The 20,250-nt window shown below is 41.5% G+C and overlaps 1 protein-coding gene across 1 annotated transcript in view; it reads left to right on the top strand.

The window, feature by feature from the left end:
- The window catches only part of Csmd1 (CUB and Sushi multiple domains 1), a 1,274,530-nt gene that overhangs the window by 1,131,083 nt on the left and 123,197 nt on the right, over positions 1 to 20,250 (top strand). Inside the window, 4 exon segments of the mRNA XM_059244994.1 lie at positions 1,968 to 2,086; positions 5,849 to 5,918; positions 10,962 to 11,078; positions 16,915 to 17,124. Of these exon segments, the coding sequence (XP_059100977.1) occupies positions 1,968 to 2,086; positions 5,849 to 5,918; positions 10,962 to 11,078; positions 16,915 to 17,124 (516 nt within the window).

Here is a 20,250-nt window from a genome sequence, read left to right as displayed (position 1 = left end):
AAGGCTCTCTGGGGGATTAGAGTGGGGAGCATCAGTCTCAGTGGCTATGCTATAAACACATACAGTACTTTCTTTGATGGTGTCTGCTTTTTCCAAGAGTTTGGTGTCTAGAGTTGGGGTCCAGCCCCTGTGCCCATGTGAGTGAGCCCTGGGTAGAGGCAGACATGTGTTACCATTGAAGTTGCCCTTCGAATTCATCAAATTCATCATTGCCTTGTTATTGTTTGTATATTTATGTGCATGAAGTCCTAAGGGATGATGCAGCATAGCTGGCACAGAGTGGGTAGCTCTGCATGTGGAGCTGTCAGTAGGTATGCTCACAGTAGCTAAAATTTAAAATGGTCTTTCAATAAAAAATACAAAGCCAGATATTGGGGTAAATGCTTAAAGATCAGAGAAAGGAGCAAGCTACTGTCATGTCTTACCTCTAGGACTCCTCATCCTGAAAAGCCTTCAGTTCCTGTCTCCTCATGCCGTATATACCTTTCTCCACCCAGCCATCACTTCCTTCTTAGTGCTAGAATTAAAGGCCTGTGTGCCTCCCAAGATCTCAAGTGATGGAATTAAAGGTTTGTGCCAGCACTGCCTGGCTCTGTTTCTCTCCTAGATTGAGTCAGTCTCATGTAGTCCAGGGTGGCTTTGAACTCACAGAGATCCAGACGCATCTCTGCCTCCCGAGTGCTAGGATTAAAGGTATGTGCCACCACTGCCTGGCTTCTATGTTTAATCTAGTAGCTTGTTCTGTTCTCTGATCTTCAGGCAGATTTTATTAGGGTACACAATATATCACCACAGCTCACCATGAAGGGAAACTCAAGGATGGGATGACCCTGCTGGACCAAGGCTGTCTGATTCTAAATTAACTAGTGCCCCCACCACCCAAGACTCCTTCCTATGTGACATGATGTGTTCCTGTCATGTTCCAAAACATGAGCAAGAGTCCACGATTACAGGGAGACTCACCACCTGGAGAAGCTCTTCTCCTCTTACATGGAACACTGGAAGAATGGAAGCCAGCTTGCATCTATAGACAGCTCTGGGCTGTGAAAACAGAGTCTTAATTAAATTAACACAGTTACCATCATCTATGCTGCACACGATCTATCGTCAGAATGTACCAATCTTACAACACTCAAATCTTTTTGGAGAAAAAAACTGCATGTTTTATTCTATGAAATACCATTCTTGTATTTTTTTTTCACTTTTAAGAATGTTATGGCTGTTAAATAAGAGTTAATTGTTCTGATATTTTGGTCTGGATTCAAATAGTATATGATAAATTTCTATTGCAATCTGTGAGTACCTGGAATGAAGGGAATTATAAGGAATATATAGTCCTTAAATTATATATTATAATATATTTATTATTATGTTGTTATTATTATATATTTTATACTTATAATTATAAGGAATATATTCGAAGGAAAGACCCAGATTACAAAATTCTATGGCTGTAATTATTGGTCCTGTTTACCCAAGATTGGACTTGGTTCCTGTTTCTGGGGGTGGGAAGCAGGGGAAGGGGAGAATGAATGTGTTCTTATATGTCTTTTCCTAGAGAGTAGGAATTCCCAGATTTCCAGACTTGTAAAGTCTCCTCAGAAGGCCCGAGAGATGATAAGAGAACACCACTGCAGGCTTTTCCTGCAACAGGAAAAGGTCACTTAGTTGCATCTGTATTGAAATTGGGATGCTAAATGTAGCTAAATGTGGAACTGACCTTTTTTTTTTTTTCATCTAAGAAAAACCTGGATCTCTTACAGGATGTAAATGAATCAGGGTACTATGTAAAAATCAGCTTGAGACTTAGATTTAAAGTTATGTAAGGCCCTCTGGTCAAACAGCAGGAAGTGCAGAACCCTGTGCTTGTCTCTACGGGAAGTGATGGAAAGCAAAGCTTCCACTGTTGATGACAGAAGTGTTGTTGGCATTCCCTGACCCCTGCCTCTGTCTTTGTGTCCTTCTAGCTGTGGGTCTGGCTGCGTGCCAGGAACCCGTTCTCCCGAGCAATGGCATCAAGATAGGAGACCGGTATATGGTGAACGATGTGCTCTCCTTCCAGTGCGAGCCCGGGTACACCTTGCAGGTAGGCCCCCTTGGGGTTGTGAGGGAGGCTCAGCATGGTCGTCTTTAGTGTTCATACCCAACGTTCAGGCTCCAGGTCATGTCCAGGCAGCCAGTTTGCTTTGTTCTCCTTGTTGTGAAAGAGCTATCATTGCAGATTATAAACCCACCATCACCAGAGTCAGTTGAAGCACCTCAACAGCCCTCACCATTGTATTTTTCACAATGATTTTATTTCAGAGTTGGGTGTTCTTCCCATAGTCATGCAGAGAAACACTAAAGAACAAGGCAGTATCAGCATATCTATAAACCCCTACCTGGCTCCCAGTGATGGGATATGCTGCTATGCTTTGAGCATTAGCATCAGCCCATTTGCGTTTCCCATGATTCCATTCAGTATATTACTACCAGATACCCAAGTTATTCCCGACAAAAGAACCATTCAATGACTTTCAAGAAATGCTATAGACAAATTTTGTTATAAATTTTTAGGTTTTTTTAAACAAAATCATGTAGACATTTCCATAAACACATTATACTTTTTTTTTTTTTTTTGGTTTTTCGAGACAGGGTTTCTCTGCATAGCTTTGCGCCTTTCCTGGAACTCACTTGGTAGCCCAGGCTGGCCTCGAACTCACAGAGATCCGCCTGGCTCTGCCTCCCGAGTGCTGGGATTAAAGGTGTGCGCCACCACCGCCCGGCATTATAAATGGACAAACAGCAAGATGAATGCGTTTTCTGTTGTGTTTCCTGTTCTAACCATGTATTACAGAAAGCAGTAGTCATGACTGATCCTATTCATGTTTGTACTCTTCATACAATTCATATGTTGAGTAATTTCTCACATTTGTTGTAACATTGAATTCGATGTCTTCTTAAAGGTGTGTCTCTGAGATAAGCTCTGCACCTAACTTCATTAAACAGATTGAGTGAGAAGGAAGAGGTGGGATAATATGCAGTGAAATAATACCACTATGTACAATTAATCTCTCTACATGTATTGGGTAAACATCTATATCAAGTACCAGTAGACAGCACCTAGCAAATACTAGGTCAGAATATAAGAACTCACATCAGTCCCCACAAACCACATGACATGAGCTATGAGCTCTATGATTGGAGAAAATGTCTATTAAATCCCCAGCATGCTTCAGTACATGGAAAGTGTAGATGTTAGTAGTATAAAAAAATGTTGTTATATACGCAAATAACTACATATAGTTACTTTCATTGAACTCAGACTGTAGTCCACAGTCCTTGGATCTTGCCTGGTGCAGCATTAACCATATGGACTCTGCACACCCACATTGAGGATTGTAGAAATTGAGTTTCCCCCATAAAGTTATGTAGCTCTGTGACAGAAACAGGTGCTTAATCAGGCATGGGGAGACTAATCAGGGTGGTTCTTCGAGACAAGCATTGTACTTGCTCTTAATACAGCAGAGATAATTCTGTGTCCTGTATCATGAGCTCCACATGTAGAGCCTCCTGGTCTACTTCCACGTGCTTTTTGTGTCATCTTTTTTCTATTGGCTTTTGTTATAACAATAGATACAGCCTACTTTTCTCCTGTGAGCTATACATTTCTGCACTGTGTCCTCTTCTGATGTCCATGCTCCTCTGGGTTGAAGATAGACTCTTGCAGCTTCTGTTACCTTCCCCTTCAAAGTGATAGTTTAAGACCTTGAAGAGCAAATCCTCTTTCAAACAGAGATTTCCTATAACATGGAGTTGATCATCTTCCTAGATTTACTAGCCTATGAACACACATCAGATTGCTTCCTAGCCCTGCTCACCAAATGTTAGCCAAGCCATTGTCTTTACTGCGAACAGTACTGAGCCCAGAGTTTGGGGGATGGGGTGGCAGAGAAATTTGTTAATATCCATAAGAACAGAAATGGATGCTGAGCTGCTTTTATTGCTAACACAATTTGACTAACACACTAATTACTTCGCACACACAGATCACACACTGTCCTGCAAAGCTCTGCTCCTGATGTAGTTGTCACAGAGACACCTATGACACAGAGTGAAACTGGTAGACATTCACAGTTGTGCTGCCAATAAATCCTGAATATCTGAGTGACCTCTGAGACCAACACAACATAAATGTGTTTTCATGCTCTTTTAAAACATAAAAATCCAAAAATTACTCTTTGGGTAAAATCTTGAAGATAAAATCTCCAGTATCCAATTTTGTATTTGATCTATTATACAAATTTTGTTTGAAATCACTCATCCACAATGTTTATGGTACTGTCCATAGCAGAATATGTTCTAGATTTGAAATAAGTGACCATTTTACTGGCAATCTTCAATAAATGTCTTTAAAGGCTTTTGCACTTTATACTTAACCATAATTCAGGAAGAAATATATTAAATGTAATTTAATGGGCCACAGAACATATAAACACATTCACTTTAGCATCAGACTGTCTTATTGAAAAACATACTTTTCAGCTGAATGTGCTAGTGCATGCTTTTAATCCTAACACTTTGAGAGACCAAGGCAAAGGAATTGTGAGTTTGAGGCCGGGGGGGGGGGGGGGGGTAACAGAACAGAACCTTGACTCAAAACCAAGCATTGTAGTAAAGACAATGGCTTAGCATCCATTTGATGACCAGATGTAAGAAGTAAACATATTCTTCCTTTAGAACTATTTTTAAAATGCCAGGAAGAATGAGAAAAGAAATTAGTTTTGTGGCAGAATAATTAGCTTTGGAAATCAACCACCTTATCTTTATTGACCATAAATGCAAGTTTATGCCTCCCTGGACTCCAGTACAGTTTTCCTCAGTCACCTCAGCGCCACTCGTAGGTGGTAGATAAAATGTACAAGGTGAGGAGAGATGCCAGAGATGGTCACTGAGTCACAGGAAAGAAAAGTAAGAACACCTCTAAGGGGTCATCTAGAGTAGTGGGTCTCAACCTGTAGGTCTCGACCCCTTTGAGGTCAAAGACCCTTTCACAGGGATCACCTAAGGCCATCTGCTTACCAGATATTACATTATGATTCATAATAGTAGAAAAATATAGTTATGAAGTAGCAACAAAAATAATTTTGTGGCTCAGGGTCACCACACTATGAGGAATTGTATCAAAGGGTCTCAGCATTATGAAGGTTGAGAACCAGTGATCTGGAGCCTTCTGTTATAGTCCAGAGAGTTCAGCACAGAGCATCCTCACAAATCTCTCTACTGTTGTTTGGATCTTTAGAAGAGAAAGTTCAAGTTTTGAAAATGGAAGGTGTACTGGTGCTGTTTGGGGGATCGCAAGACCGTGAGTTGTGAGAATTCATTTCAGGACAGACAAGTAGCAGCCATGAGTCTACTGATCTGCCTGTTACACTGCAAAGGTAGACTGACAGTGAACATGTGTGGCTTGCAGAAAGTCAGGAAAGTTGCCCCCAAATGGGCTGGCAGCAAATTCTAGCACATCACCCTATCTCTTCATCCCATTTGTCAACAATCACTCTCACCTCTCAAGCCAAATGCTGTGATGTTGCTCTTGCTGGGGTCATAAGACAACCTTTGCCTGGTTCTGCTTGTCCCTCTTGGGCATGGTAAAGAGTCAACGGAAATGTCGCCTTTTTAGACAGTCAAGAGTTTGTTAATGAAAAGGATCATGTTTGTGTTTACTGATTGATTGATATTTCCAAATGGAACTCATTAACAATAGTCAGATTCACGGTTTTTAAAGATCCACAGAAAGGTGCCCATATTGTTCATCTCTAAACACTGTGCTACAGTTAAGAAAAAAGCTTGGTGGTTTTCTTTTCAACAGGGCCGCTCACATATATCCTGCATGCCGGGAACTGTCCGTCGATGGAATTATCCTTCCCCCTTGTGCATTGGTAAGTACATCTTACAATACCCTTGCTGAGTGATCCTCATTCAACCAGCTTGCTTCCACCTTTGCCCTTCCAGGTCCCACTCAAAGCACACACTGTCCCTCTCAAAGCACACATTATTAAAGAGCACAGTCACATGGGGTAAAGTCACAGGAATGCCATGAGCACCTCCGTGGGGAATTCAGAAGTTCAGCTTTTGGGGGGACTTTGGATCAGTGTACACATGGAAGCTCTGAGTCTCCCAGCTCAAGGTGCCAAACAGTTCAAATCCATGCCAAAATCCCCATTTATTAATGTATGAAGGAAGTTGGTAACAACTCTGACAGGCTGAGTGGTGTTCTGAACATGCTGTTAGCCTCGGGAAAAGCATGTTTGCAGAAGCAAAGCTCTCAGAATTACAAGCAAATCATTGAATCTCTAGAAACTGGCATGTTTGTATTCCACATTAAAGGGCCCAGTGATGGACAAACCACTGCCTATTGAGTGCGAAGAATCTATGCCCGAGGCCCAAGGCATCCCAGTGCAAGTCACAAGGTATCCAGCTCCTTACCAGAGCCATAGCATTAGCTTCCCCAGAGTTTGTAGGTGACATCACCACACTGCAGACATCACCAGTGCCTATCTCCTTTTCTTGACCTTATCCTAGAGACTGTGCTCACCCTTCCCACCAGCCCTACCTCCTCTAGTCAACTGGCATGACAGAGCCTGTGGCCAACAACAAATCCAGCAACACTGAGCTTGTCATTATATAAAATGTTCTTAAGTTGTTTATCATGCATTTTTTAAACATGACTTTTGATATGTTTTTCCACACATCACAGTCAGATAGTATGGAGGGGAATCGGGTGCTTTTGAGTTGGGGTAAACCTTAACATTACCTGTCAATTCCTACTCTCAGTCTCTGGCCCTTGTGCCTGGGCTAGCTATCTCTTCATGTGGTTTAATACCATTAATATCATTTACATTATCCTCCCACAGCCCAGAGGACTTTAACAACAGGCATGCCTGGTTCATCACCCAGTTTAACAGCCTGGCATTCCAGAATAAGGGCTGTATCAATAGCTGTCTAAGAACCTGGCTTGCTGCGGCAGAGGCTCTCTGACTCTGTAGGGTCCTCCCACACTGGGATCGGCTGTTGTCACATTCAGATCTCTGATGGCCACATCCCATTCAGGCAGTCCCTATTGTCTGAGACTGCTTCAAGAGAAAGGGCCATCTATGTCCACAAATCAAGCAACTTCCAAGGTTGTGGCATATTATCCTCTGGGCTGGTCCCAGTTTCAGGATTTACTCTGTTGACCGTGATCATATAGTGTGTTGGTCCACGAGGTCAACATGATGATAACTGTTGTATGCTTCACTGGCATCCTGATTTCCCTGCTTCCCAAACAAATGTTAGCTATGCAATGATTTTGAAGAATACACAGTTTAACTGGCTTGACTGCATACAGAGGATAATGTATGGCCCCAAATATGGTGAGCAAACAGAACTCCATGCTCTATAGTGGCCTTGCTCAGGAAATAATTCCCATCTGTATTCACCATCATTTTCTCTTTCAAGGGAGCATTCTTCCTCAGAAGCCAGTATTTTATTTGTGACACACAAACATAAATTTCTCTATTAACATACCTTCCACACAAAAAGCTCCTTTGTAAAGCAGAGGCCTGTATTCCAGCCTTGGCCTAGAAGAAGAAGCTGAAGGATGGCAAGGAGCCTGTGGATTCTCTACACAGACCACTCATCTTCCTGTGAATTACCATTTTCCACATTAAGAAATTTCAATTCTTTCAGCTCTAAAGTGGAATTGACTCCCAGCATACATATTCAGATTGTATTTACATTACATACATTACATTGTGTTTGCTCTGTGCTTTATAAGAAATTGTTTTATTTGAATTTGAATAACTAACTTACATTAGCAAGACATATAACTTTTACATGTCCTCTAATGAGTTTTTATATTAGCAAATACTAAAGTTACATCAACTTTTACATTTTTTAGCAAGGCATGCAGAGAGATCTCCCATTGTCAAAACTCACACATGACTGCAATGAACCTTGAAGACAGACATAAGAAATCAAAGCATTTTGTAGCTGTTAAATTCAGAGTTATCTGAGCTGAGGAAGTCAGGAGCTGGAGTCTGTAGAGAGATAATATTTTACTCACTGGCTTCCTAGAAGCCTCATGTCCTAATTCCTTATAATCGCAGAACTAATGGAGTCAAGGTACATAAGCCACTTTCTCGCTGAGCACCAGGCTCTGTTCTCAGAGCTTAACTAATGCTGACTGTTTTTAATATCCCATCAAGCCCTGGAGGGGCAGGCAGCTTGCCAGGGCCCCCCAGCAGAGTTAGAGTTCATACTGGGGCAGGTGGGACTGGAGACTTCTTGCACTGTGGGGTTCTCAAGATTATGTGACCTGTATCATAAAATAAAAATTCGTCTATTGGTTCCAGAACATGAAAAACCTGCACAAAATATATAAATCCAGAAAAAACTCTAAGTCCCTGATATTCTGTAGCAAGGATCACCTGTCCTTTTGAACGCAGCATTTGCTGGTAGGTCTCCACATAGGCTGCTTACTGAGCAGGAGATGGCATGAGTGAGGGCTGAGCAGGAGAGGGTCGGGGCAAAGGGGTTCACAGAAACTCTAAGAAGTAGCTTCTGTCTGGCCATTAGGGAGCATAGCAAGCCTGGGACTGGAGAGATGGCTCAGTGGTTAAGAGCATATCAGCTACATACATGTTACACAGACATTTATACTGCCAAAATACCCATATGCATAAAACATTTTTAAAACACAGCATGGTGGCAATGGGGTTCTCTGGGTATCTCAAAGCAAGGTAGATGTGGTCACACCTTTAGGGAGTTCTGTTTTGAGACACATCAGCTCGTTCTTTGTATATGTACAAGGCTGGCCTGTGCTGGTAGCTCTTACATCACAAAGAAGTCATCCTGTGCCTGGTATCTAGATGTTTGTGGGATCCAGCACACTGTCCCTGCCCTGTGTTCAGGATGGATAACAACATTGAGGATGGCACCTGTAACTCCAGCCTTGTGCCAGCTCCTGCTCATGATAACTATGCCAATCTTCCTCTGAAGGGGTGGAGACTCTATAACAGATGTCCATATTTCATGACACTAGATTTTTTTTAAGTCATACTTGAAACTAGAAGGGCCTTCTTAGAAATGTAACTGTTATTGGACACTCATCTTCCTGACTTTGTAGCCATTTCTTATTTTCTATTTGTCCTCCCTGTGGATGGACACCATATCCACCCTCCTTCCAGCTAGAGGGTCCTACATGGAGAGGTGCTTTGGTTTAGCCCCCATACTGGCATGTCTTCAGCCCAGTGCAGGCTCAGACACCACACCCAAGCAGCCTGCATTTCGCACATGATTCTCATCTGCTGACAGCTCCCTGCTGGGCTACTCTCTAAGCCACAGGCATGCCAATTTCATCTGCACTGGTGTCTAGAATCATAACTCAGAGCAGAAGAAGATACCTTTAAATTTTCAAGGTTATTTCTTGAATATACAGAATGTTTAAACCTGGGTTACAATGGCCAGTCTTGAGCAACTAACCACAGTCACCAGGGTCGGCTTTTACATATTTCCTTACATGAAATTTGCCCTTGTTGGGTAAAGTTATCTAACCTTGATGATTGAAAATAATTTGAAAATTAAAAGACCCTCCAGTACATGCTCAGGGCTTTCTGGCAGAGGCTTTTGAAAACATGAACTGAGTGCTTAGAATAAGAGAAATTTTTTCACATTGTCCTCTCGACACGAAATGACATCATTTGCCTCATTAGTTGAAAATACATGAAATTGTGTTTTTAACCCGTCACAAATGGTCAACCCCTAGGGTTCCTGGTGAACCAGCCTTGTGGCTAATGTAAACAGATGTTTACATTGTTATAAAATCAGCTGTGTTTCTTTTACTGGCAAACATCAGACACAGTAGCACAGCATGTGCATAATTACAATACAGAGACTTTCCATCTTCATGACATGGAATTTCCTGAGAGAAGTGGTTGCAGAGAGCTACATTCTCCAAATGAATGGACTCTGAGTACCAGGGCTACAAAAGGACACTGGGACCCCAGAACCAGACAGAGCTGGAGCATCCTGGAGAAGAGAAGGGTTTTCCCAGTTGTGAACCTTCAGGCTAATGTCTTATTCCATGGACATGATCCATCTGTCATGGGGTGATGGGGGGTGGAAATCATCTGAATAACAGTCTTTATGACTGCTGTGGAGCTTCAGGGATCGTACCCATTTGTTTCCACACAGTAGGTTGTAGCTTGAGTTTTCCTGCCTGGCCCACAGTCAGGACAAATCTCTTTCACCTGCCAGTCCCCCAGCCACTCAGACCCGACCAAGTAAACACAGAGACTTATGTTGCTTTCAAACTGTATGGCCGTGGCAGGCTTCTTGCTAACTGTTCTTATAGCTTAAATTAATCCATTTCCTTTAATCTATACCTTGCCACATGGCTCGTGGCTCACCGGCGGCATCTTCACATGCTGGTTGTCATCGTGGCGGCTGGCAGTGTCTCTCTGACTCAGCCTTCCACTTCCCAGCTTTATTCTCCTCCTTGCCCCGCCTATACTTCCTGCCTAGCCAACGGCCAATCAGTATTTTATTGATTAATTAGCAACACATTTGCCATACATCCCACAGCAGTAGGAGCACAAGTGAACAATCAATGGACAGATAGCAGTACTACCACAAACAACTGCTAAAAAGCCAAAGTCGACTTTATGACTGTTTGAAATACACTGTTAAACCAGCTGACCTTTGCTAAGGGCCTATAGTGCCAGAAGGCAAGTGGAGAAGAATCTTTATTCCCAAGTATCCCACAGAGCAGAGGGAAGGTGGGCCCCTGGGTTACTAGCATCCATGCTCTGCATGACAGACTATTCCTAGGTACCACCCTGTGGGCTTTCTCTTTTCTAGTGTGGTCCATTCAACTGTGTTAGGTTAGGGATCCTTGCTGAACACAAAACTCTAGGAGACTCCTGTCATCTTCCGTTTAACAGCTACCTGTGGAGGGACGCTGACTAGCATGAGTGGAGTGATCCTGAGCCCAGGGTTCCCAGGCTCGTACCCCAACAACTTGGACTGCACCTGGAAGATATCGCTGCCCATTGGCTATGGTGAGTGAACTGGGAATCATTCCACCCAGCGGAGTCTCCCCAAGTGACTGATGTGTGACCATCCATTGTCCTAACTGTGTCTTTCATTGAAAGTAGATTACAGATTTAAGTACAGCTTTGACAGAATAGCATTGAGAGCATGAAGTTATTCTACAACATCCATTCAGCCATGTGGTTCTCTTCAAGGCAAATTTAATTAGCTGAATGATGCCATGACACACCATCCCTAAGTCTCTAGTCTCTTCATTCATGTCTCTGCCTATTCTTGTCTACTTCTGACATTCAGGAGTAGTGACTCTGTGGAAATTTTTTTAGGGATTCCATATTAGGACACATACTAGATGCAATATAACACATAAATTTGGAAATATATCATCTTATGAACTTTTTAATTATATATTATGTTGGTTATTATTTGTGAAATTTTAAGATGTATTTAGCTATTGACTTTCACGTTATCTGCTTTAGAAAATTTGTAACTTTGTTACAAACACTTAAAATCTTATTTTGCCTTGACTTCAGAAGGACATGATCTTTGTACAAGTCCCCGATTTTCTTCCATGCTACTCTTCACCTACCATGTGTTCTCACTATAGCCACTTTATGGGCTTCTAGCTCCTCTCTTCCCTCTAAAGCCACACTGTAGGTGCACCAAGGGAGGGACTCGGTGGCAGTCCTAGGTAGTAGTAACTGGACACCTAGATACCAAACACTTGATATATCAATGAGGCATGACCAACAGCTATATATAAATCATTGTTCTAGAAGGTCATGTGATGTAGGATGTCCTTCTGTACACTGTGAATATGTGTTATTCTCATTGGTTGATAAATAAAGCTACTTTGGCCTACGGCAAGGCAGGATAGAGCCAGGCAGGAAATCCAAGCAGAGATATAGGTCTGGGAGATACCAGTCAGCCACCCAAGGAACAATATGCCAACAGACTGGCAATGCCAGGGCCATGTGGCAATACATAGATAAATCGAAATGGGTCAATTTAAGTTGTAAGAGTTAGTTAATAATAAGCCTGAGCCATCAGCCAAGCATTTATAATTAATATAAGTCTTTGTGCTATAATTTGGGTAGTGGCTGCAGGATATTTGATAGTTGCTGGCAGGACAGAAACTTCTGCCTATGATCATGGCATTTTCAAAGCATTTCTCTTGAATAGCTATGCCCCATGACAGTAGCATGCAGAGAGAAAGCTGTAGAGAGGACATAACTGGCCCACTTCCTCATAAGAGAACACTGGGACCATGTAGTGGGATGAAGGCCCTGCCTGGCTTGGCCAGGTATATGACAAGAGATGTTGTCAGCCAACATTTGCTCAGTTAGACATGGTAAGTAGAGGGCTTACCAGGGCAGCCCAAGAGGGCCAGCACATGGAGTCTTGACCCAGTAGTTTTTAGAAGCCATAAAGAAGTCATATGGGAAAGGACAAGGTGGAGGACAAAGCCCATGGCAAAGAGTTGAGTGACTTTTCCTTGGAAGACATAACTCTATAGGGCACTGATGGTAGATCAAAGAATCAGTTCCACTCAGTTCTAACAGTGAATCAGAGAGTTGTTGAGTTCACTTTGGGGAGTATGATTGAAGAGTTACTTACAGATGCATAAATGTCTCAGTGTAATTACTTCACCCAAAATCCCACCACAGCAAGGACAGCAGCTCTTGAGGGCTGCATCCTTGGAGCTCCCTGTACAACTTACAAACAGCTTAGTCACTTGGAGGCCTCCTGTCCACAGCAGTTCTTACTGCTTATATATAATCTTGTGAAGGATCCCTGTGAATCTTGTAATTTCAGGAACTTCCTGAAACTTCTGAGTTTTATTGATTTCCAGAGCCATGTAAATTCCATTTCCTTCAAGAGTTTCAAACAGCTTTGCACCTCCCTCCAGCAAGATGTGCTTTGAGTTAGAGAACAACTATCTACCCCTTCCTCTGGGCCTTATATCTTTTTGTTCCTTTCTGGGCATCTTTCTCTGAGCTTTGAGTAAGAAGATTGGATGATATAGATGCCTGATTATCAGGCTGCTATATCACATCATTTAGTCTCAGAAATTTGAACAGGTGTGTCTAGCACATCTTTTCTTACATGAAAGAGTCCCCTTGCATAAATAATTGAAGCTGACAGCATAGTAAACTTGTGTGCAAACACAAATGATTAGAAGGCAACTTGATAGACTAATCACATCTGTTTAATTGAACAATAGCAATTGCTTCTGCACTGAAGCCTATTTCCTCCCAGGCTTGACTTACAGTACCAGAACCAAATCCCCTCCTATGGATCAGACCTTCAATCCGATTGGAAAGCAATTGATATCCATGACAGTTGTGCCATGAATGCACCAGAAGCCAGGCCTTGACTTACAGTGTGTTGCTGCTGTAGCGTGCAGTCTTATAACCAAGCGGGACAGTTAGTGAGACTTCTCCCTCAGCATCTCATGTGTCACTTTGCAGCATTGTGAAAGCTAGCCAGCAAGGAGAGAGTTTCCAGGTAAGTCACACTCTGATGTCCATATGTCCTGAAGCTAAACTATGCAAGGGTCTTCAGCAACACCAACTTCTCATCTAATTCTGGCATGCAACTAGCAGTAATGGCAACAGCTTTGTGGCTTATGAGGCCTTATGGGTCTCCTTGGCCAAAAACATATAGGTAGATAGCCCTACGCTAACACTAGGATTTTCATTCAACAATCATGGTTTCTTGGAGTGCCTTGTCTTACCTGCAGTTTCTTCATTTAAACTCCTTAGCAGTTCTTTCCCATTCTTCAAGATACTTTTATAAACCTGTGAGAAACTCAAAGGTTAGCATTATGTCAGAGACTTTTTACTTGTCTATCTTTCATGGCGGCCTAGACTAAGCATCAAGGATCATTTAAATGGTCTCTGTCTCAGTAGCCACTGTCTTCACATTTGGGGGCTATTTTCTTCCTTTTCACTGATTTCAGCCTCTGTGTGTACTGCCTTGGTGAAATGGAATCTACTTAGAATCTACTTAGACTCTCTAGGTCTGTTTTCTAGAATACATCTAACGGTGCAGTTAAGAGAAATGTAATACAGCTAGTCTATTGTTTTTTTGTTTTGTTGTTTTTTCTTTCTGTTTTATCATGTTCCTTTTCTTTATAAACCACTGTACTATGATCTCACAAAACGATATCCTAAATTATAAAATGCTTGGACCATCTGGTACCATGAGGAAAGTATAAAGGGTCTTTTAGATGGTTTGCTACACACATAGCAGATAAGTTAATACTCATAAATTCCATCCGCTGGAAATGAGGACTTTGCTGCAAAGTCAGGACCACATTACTACTTAAAGCTTCATCAGAGTTGGAAGGCAAATCCTTTGTGCAGTGGACTCCACACTGGCACTTGATCTTCAAAGCATAACTACCACCAGATGAAAGTGTGCTGTGTAAATTTCAGCAGAGATGGAGTCTTCGATTGCCTTTCTTGCTATATTCATAGAGTTTTAGAATATTCTGTGAGATAATAAAAGGATGACTAGGCTGCATTTGTTCTAATCCCTTCAGTTGGGCTCTGTAATGTCAAACTGGAAGAAGTTTGTTAGAAATTAGATAGCAATACAATCCCACTTTAAGCCAGATTAAAGCCAAGCTCAGTTTCATTTGCTGATAGGCATTAGGTAATGTGATGTGTGGCTGGATTCTTTATCCCTCTTAAAATGGTAATTTTGCTCACAATACTATAATTGTCATGATCCTACTTCCTTTTCAAGTTTAATTCCATGGGAGTAAGAAAGCCTCCTTTTCTCCACCCTCTACTATTTAGATGTTGGCTGTCTTCCATGTGGTTGGCTTTTGGTATGGCTATCGTCTTTGAATTTCCTCTGAATTGTTGTAAGCCAGAACAGTAGATCAGGCATCCCTTACCTGCCTCCTAATAAGATAATGTGTATTCACCAAGATGATGTAAGATGAAGCCACCACTTACTTGAAAATTTTCAAATGTTGGCTTTCTAATTGGAGTTATTTCTTCCTCTTCTAACTTTTGTCCCTCCAGCCTCTTTCTAAAGTTTCATGTCTGCTACCTCTCTCATTCTTCCTCTTTTGAACCAAGTTGAATGAATTCAATGCAAACTAGTTTTCTCTAAGAAGTAGCAGAATGCACTTGATTCATGAGGTGATTAGCTATGGTCTAGTTTATGTCACGATAATCCACAGGAAGCAAGGACTGTGTCAATCTGGGCTGAATGTAAACCTCACTGTGACCTTCCTGGTGTGACAGTGGGCATAGCACCTGATACTGCTGAGCCTCTGTGCTTCACCTCTAAAATTACAGTGGCAGCAAGCATCACCCCACTTATTGATTTGGGGATAGAGGCTGGCAAATGGGATTCTGACAGGGTAGTTGGCCTTCTGCTAAGCCAACTAGAAGGACAATAGTTTGATGGGTATCCCTCCTGCAAGTTTTCCTTGTAAGACTTTAAATTTACGAAATCATTTTGTCCTTTCTTCCCCACAACTCCTTCCTTAGCTCTTCTTTGTAGTTCTTCACTCACCTGACATTTTTATAACCCCCTTCCTTGGATATCTGCTATTTTCTCTGTTTCTGCTCTTAGCTAGGATAGCTCATGTAAGCACTGGATTTAATTTTTTAACATATTATGTTCGATGAAAATTCACTCTTTACCATCAAAATCAGGAGGGACTAGGATGTAACTCAATGACAGAACACTGGTCTAGCATGTAGGAGACCCTGGGTTTGCTCTTGAGAACCACCTTAGGGGAACAGGGGAAAAACAATGAGAAAGTAGTTTTTATTGTATTATTAATATCCATAGTTTAGACTCCATTGCCAAGCTCATTCATGGATTTATTCAAAGACTAATGTCATTGGGCTTCTGTTTTAAATTTTCAAACAAATTAAAACTAGTTTAGAGACAGCATTCAAACATCCAAAGGCCATGCACCACAGAAAAGGCTCTAAACTGTCTTGATTTGGGCTTTCTTCTACATTACTGACCATAGCTTGTCCACACAAATCAATGAGAACAATATTCTGGTTCACGGAGCTGAGCCAGTCTTTTGTATCTTGATCTTAGCCTTGATTCTGAGAGTCACATTGACCTTTATCAGACTGGGTTTCTTGAGAGCCTCTGTAACTTGCTTTGCATGTAATACAATTAAATATAATCCCTGCTTATCTAAAACATCTTTTATGTAATAGTATAATAACCCAGTTAATATAAAAATGAACCTCTAAAAACTCATTACATTCATTTTTGTGTGTGTGTTTTTTGTATCTATGTACGTGTATGCTCACATGCCACTACATATGTGTGGAGGTCAGAGGTCAGTTTATAGGAGCTGGTTCTCTCCTTCCATGTGGATCTCAGGGATTGATTATATGTCATCAGGCTTAGAAACAAGTACTGTTACTTAATGGTTCGTCTTGAAGACCCTAGAATATGTTATAAAGTTTGTTTTGTATTTTTAATTTAGTATTGACTACTTTGATTAAAATCATGATTAACATGTGAATGGTATCATGTATGATGCCAGCCTTCTGTTTGGGTTATAATCATTGTTGTAGTGACACGTCCTTAAATTACTATTCTAAAAATGATATCTGTGCCTCTCTGTGATATGGTGCTGGCAGTACTCATATTTCACAGAAATTGACTTGTGAGTATGAATTTTGCAGACAAAGATCACACAGAGTTAAGCTAAGCCAAGGTGTTCTTCAAAGATACAGTATTTCCTCCACCATGCCCCTCTTTTTTAATAGAATGAAGTGATAATTCCTTTGGTCAGCCATGATCTTGGATACATTTTCCTGAACTTTCTGAAGATTTCATGTTTTCTCATAGGTGCGCATATCCAGTTTCTGAATTTCTCAACTGAAGCCAACCATGACTACCTGGAGATCCAAAATGGACCTTACCACAGCAGTCCAATGATGGGCCAGTTCAGTGGCCCTGACCTGCCTGCATCACTGCTGAGCACTACACATGAAACCCTCATCCGCTTCTATAGTGACCACTCACAGAACCGACAAGGATTTAAACTCAGTTACCAAGGTAAGCATTGAGACAAATGGCTCTGCAGATGCTCCTTATGCTGCATTTAATCTTAAATATCCCTGATTGGTTAAAGTCTTGTGTAGCCAAATGGACTCCCAAAACATGTCGGCCTCTGACTTGTGGAATTGTGACAGTCCTGGAACATGGGGCTAAGAACACAGAGGAAAAGCTGAGCCAGGTAAAGACCTCATCTAGACCCCACCTTCAGCCTAATCTCCTCTCCTCTTTCTACCCTTTCATCATCATACACCTCCAGTCACAAGGCCTTCTCTTCGGTCACTTGTCCCTTATAGCCTTTGTCCCTTTAGGACATGGACTGGACCAGAAGAGTCAGCTGGTATCAGAGGTAAGAATGGCAGCCACTGGCACTTGTACGTTCTCTCGGCTCAGCATCATGTCCTTTCCCCTGTTTGAATGTTGTTTGAGACACATCAGTATCTTAGTCATTGCTCCATTGCTGCAAAGAGACACTATGACAAAGGCAACTCATAAAATAAAGCATTTAATTAGGGCTGGCTTCTAGTTTCAGAGGTTTATCATCAGGGCACAAAGCATGTTGGTACACAGGCAGACATAGTGCTGTATGAGAAATAGCCGAGAGGCCTACATCCTGATTTACAGGAAACAGGAAGAGAGAGAATGCAGTTGGGCCTGGCATGAGCTTTTGAAATCTCGAAGCCTGCCCCTAGTGACACACTTCCTACAACAAGGCCGTAGGTACTACAACAGGGCTGTACCTCCTGATCCTTATAAGCCTTCCAAACAGCTCTACTCCCTGGTGGCTAAACATTCAAATATATGAGCCTAGAGGACCCAGGTTCAGCTCCAAGCACAGTCACTGCAGCTCACATCTTTAATGCCCTCTTCTGGCCTCCTCAAGCACTTATGATACACAAACACGCAGGCAAGCAAACCAATCATACACATAAAGAATAAATAAACCCCTTAAAAATCTATTTTCTTTTTTTAGAATTTATGGCCAGGGAGGCATGTGTGCTGCAGCACAGACATGGAGGATAAAGGATGACTTGGAGGAGTCATTTTTCCCCTTCACTGTGTAGGTTTCCCAGTTAGAATTCAGGTTACAAGCTGCAGCAGCAGCAAGTGCCTTTACATAAGGAGCCATTTTTTTTTCATGTCACTGACTCCCACTTTGAAACAGAATCTCAGTATACAGACTGAGCTGGCCTTGAACTTGGAGAGATCTACCTGCCTTTGCCTTCTAAGTGCTGGCATGATCAAAGTTGTATGCCACCATGCCTAGTCCCCTTTTTAAAACAGATCATATGATTACTCCGTATTGATTGGATCCTAGAAAGTGATTTGACCATCAGGATTTACACAGAACATACATTTGACCATGAGTTTCCCTCCTGAAAAATATAAAACTAAAGAGATGTGGGGACTGCCCACCAAAAGAGAATCATTAAAAAGAGTTTAAACTCATGTTTAAAGTTCTTCTATAAGGTGTTGATATGCAAAACATTTCTGACTAAAGGCTTACCTCTTCTGCCACTCTGTGCTGTTGAAAAGAAGCCTTCTAAAAACACTAACAGTTTTCCTTTCTAAAGGACAGGGTCACAGTACTGAAGACGAATGGCCCCTTTCCTGGGCTGACAGACCCTTTCAGTGTGGGCAACATCTGCATGAACTCTTTTAAGCTAGAGTAAATCTTGGTGTTAATTTGCATGATTTTAATATCTGAGCCAATAAGGAAACTATTACATAGTTATATTTCAAACCATTGGCCAACTCCAGCAGATGCAGCACTTTTGAGGTATCTCTTTGCTTGTGTCCCCTGATTGTGTATTCAACATTTCAATTTCCTTCCAATACAGAGTCCCACCTCAGTATTGCCTTCCAACTACTTTATCTCATGTAATCTTATTGTTTGCTTTTTTATAACTTTTATTTTTTTATAATTTCCAGGTCTCTAATAATTATCTTAATCCAAGCTGAATGACTTGTAAACAGTTGACCCCAGGAGAAGTCTGTGTAGGAATCACCTAGACAAGGGGTCACATGTTGTATGGTTTACGATTTTAGTAATTATCGATGTTGATGTCTGCAATTAGATGTCAACAGTTCAAGAGATACCCATGGGTCAAATTTCCCTTCTTCTTGCACATTAAAATCTGGAAGTATCTCCATGGGAAAGATACTGGGGTTCAGGTAAGGCTCTCCACTTTTTAGTGGAGGCAGGCCAGCAGGCAGGCTGTGACTTCCTGTACCTGTGCTCAGTGATATCACCTGCTTAACCTTCTAGAAACTGGACCTGTGAATACTCTTGAAGGAGAACCATCTAGGCATCTAGTTGGCTGAGCAAATATGTTATCCACTTGACACTTGGCTTTTAAATATTCACATTAAAGATGTCACTAAACAGCATAATTTATTATAATTCATTTTTCATAACTAGAAAGCATGGAAATCAGTTATATAATGAAGAATGACAGCATGAACTTGAGACACACTCATTTCTCATAGACTGTCATATTTAACAGGGATGGTGATACGATGGTTTACCAGTGTTTGTCATTGTATAAAGTGTAGAAATTGGCAAACAGACACTGACAATGATTTGTTAGATGCAGAGGCACCCATAGTTTCTACACAAGATTTATAAGCTTTGGGTACAATCAATAACTCCAAAGAAGATACGTATATCATGAGGACAGGCCTTGTCATTCACAGTGATGTCTGCTGTGCGTATCTTATTCCTCAGTTTTGTCTCATATTCTTGGCTTGCTTAAAGGTCAAAAAATGCTGCTGCTGGTTAGAGCCGTCTTGAAGTTAAATGACTTAGAAAAAGGACTTTGCTAAGTAACATGAAATGTTTGCGTCCCATTTCTAAGTGAAGCATTGGGAAGGATGAGGGTATGTGGCTGTTTGTCACTGAGCTAGGTATCAATTCAAAAGTGAAAGAGACATTAGAACAATCACTGCTGGTCCCATTGGCTGTCATGGAAAGCACTTATAAAGCACCGAGACTCAGGGTAGATGTGGCTAATATCTGTTGTTCAGTGTCGCACACAAGATGAGGCTGGGTATTGCACCCAGTATCTTCCTTCCTTTTTTTTATATATATATATCTCATAATGTGTGTGTATGTATATATGCTAA

This window comes from Peromyscus eremicus, chromosome 17 (assembly GCF_949786415.1).
Source record: "Peromyscus eremicus chromosome 17, PerEre_H2_v1, whole genome shotgun sequence".
Classification (NCBI taxonomy): Eukaryota; Metazoa; Chordata; class Mammalia; order Rodentia; family Cricetidae; genus Peromyscus; species Peromyscus eremicus.
This window is presented reverse-complemented; position numbering and strand designations above follow the sequence as displayed.